Genomic DNA, 1,885 nt, shown 5'->3' with positions numbered 1-1,885 from the left:
AAAAAAAAAAAAAAAAAAGAGAGATGAATAGGAAGTCACTGTCTTAGGAGAACTTTCCCTCTAGGCTTTATGGAACTGATGATTCTTAGCAGGAACAGGAGCAGGAAAACAAAGCAAAAAGTAGGTAAACTTCCTCTCCTCCCTGTCTCCTTGACATGTTCCTTTTCTACCTCATTCATTTTTTTTTTTTTTTTAAGATGGAGTTTTGCTCTTGTCGCCCAGGCTGGAATGCAATGGTGCAATTTCGGCTCACATGCAACCTCCACCTCCCAGGTTAAAGCATTTCTCCTGCCTTAGCCTCCCGAAGAGCTAGGATTACAGGTGTGCGCCCTGTAATTCTGTATTTTTAGTAGAGACCCCTGCTAATTTTGTATTTTTAGTAGAAACAGAGTTTCACTAGATTGGCCAGGCTGGTCTCGAACTCTTGACCTCAGGTGATCCACCCGCCTCGGCCTCCCAAAGTGCTGGGATTACAGGCATGAACCACTGCGCCCAGTCTCATTCATTTATTCATAAAAAAAAAATTATTGCATACCAACTCCCTCACTGTGTGACCTTGGACAAATTAATTTCTCTGTACTTTAGTTTTCTTAGCTGTAGAACGGGGATAATAATAATACCTTCCCCACAGTGTCACTGTGAGTGTAAGTTTACAGTGACATGTTATATAATGGGAATTAAATGAGTTAATTCATATAAAGCTCTTAGAGCCTGGAACAAAGTTCAGCACTGTTTGAGTACTAGGTGTTATAACAGTGACGTTGCTACACCCTTCACTGCCACTGTGTTCCAGTTAACATCTCCCACAGCCATTCATTGCTTGGGTAATTCATGTTGGTGGCCAAGACAGGTCTGGGAAGAAGAGAGATGAATCAGACTGCCCACTGCACTTTGTACAGCTACACCTGGCACATATAGAAGGTCCTCTAAATGCTTGCTGAATGGATAAGCGAATGTCTTCCTATTGAACTCCGAGTTTTTTGAAGGCAGGGACTATATTCCTAGCTATATTCCTAGAACAATGCACCTGGTAAGGCACATTGTAGGCGCTGAGGGATTAATTATACATGGATAAATGACTGCAGGTGGAAAACCACTAAGGCTACAAAGCGAGCATTGATAAGGTGCTGCAGAGAGACCGCCCCCAGTTTCAGGAAAGAGGTTAGCCTTGGAAGAGTGGCTGTTCAACGGCGCAAGGGCTGCTGGGAAAGTCAGACTCGCCTGGCTTGCCCGGGGATCCCGGGAAGTGCCGCGGGCTGCGTCAGCCCCACGCCCCGCCCCCCGCCGGCTCACGTGACCGTCTTTGGGCAGCGCAAACCATGGCCGGCTTGGTGGACTTCCAGGATGAGGAGCAGGTTAAGTCCTTTTTGGAGAACATGGAGGTGGAGTGCAACTACCACTGCTACCACGAGAAGGACCCGGACGGTGAGCGCCTCCAGCGCAGCCCAGCGACGCGTCGGGGAGAGGCGCGCCGGGAGAGGTCGGGTCTGTGACTTCTGAGAGGCTGGAGAAGGAATCACGTGGCTGGCGGGGGACGTGGGTCTGTGGGTCGCGGTGACTGCGTGTGTTGGGAAGGGCGATGTGTCTCGGGAAGACCGAGCCTGGAGGCCAGGGCGGGTAGGAAGAGACGTGTTGGGGCTTTTGGGTTAGAGACTGGGGATCCATCGGTGAACAGATGAAATTCCCTGCCCTCGTGGAGCTTCCAAGCTAGTGCGGGGAGTCGGGCAATAAGCCTCAGGCAATTCATGAAATCATGTTCGAAAGTAGTAAGTACCTGCCGGGCGCGGTGGTTCACGCCTGTAATCCCAGAACTTTGGGAGGCCGAGGCGGGTGGATCACGAGGTCAGGAGATCGAGACCATCCTGGCTAACACGGTGAAACCCCG

The 1,885-nt window shown here is 50.1% G+C and overlaps 1 protein-coding gene across 2 annotated transcripts in view; it reads left to right on the top strand.

Moving 5' to 3' along the window:
* Nucleotides 1–961: 961 nt before the first annotated feature.
* The window catches only part of LOC105500678 (cytochrome c oxidase assembly factor 7), a 24,117-nt gene continuing 23,193 nt past the window's right edge, over nt 962–1,885 (top strand). Inside the window, exon 1 of one of the 2 annotated variants that reach the window (XM_011926287.1) lies at nt 962–1,425. In XM_011926287.1, coding sequence (XP_011781677.1) covers nt 1,320–1,425 — 106 coding nt within the window. In that variant the 5' untranslated portion in view covers nt 962–1,319. Of the gene's footprint in view, nt 1,481–1,885 lie in introns of both variants that reach the window. The other variant, XM_011926286.1, reaches the window with a different exon arrangement.

Source organism: Colobus angolensis, unplaced genomic scaffold, assembly GCF_000951035.1.
Source record: "Colobus angolensis palliatus isolate OR3802 unplaced genomic scaffold, Cang.pa_1.0 Scaffold68, whole genome shotgun sequence".
In the NCBI taxonomy this organism is placed as follows: domain Eukaryota; kingdom Metazoa; phylum Chordata; class Mammalia; order Primates; family Cercopithecidae; genus Colobus; species Colobus angolensis.
Note: the sequence above shows the minus strand (reverse complement) of the source record. Positions and strands in the feature narration are given on the sequence as shown.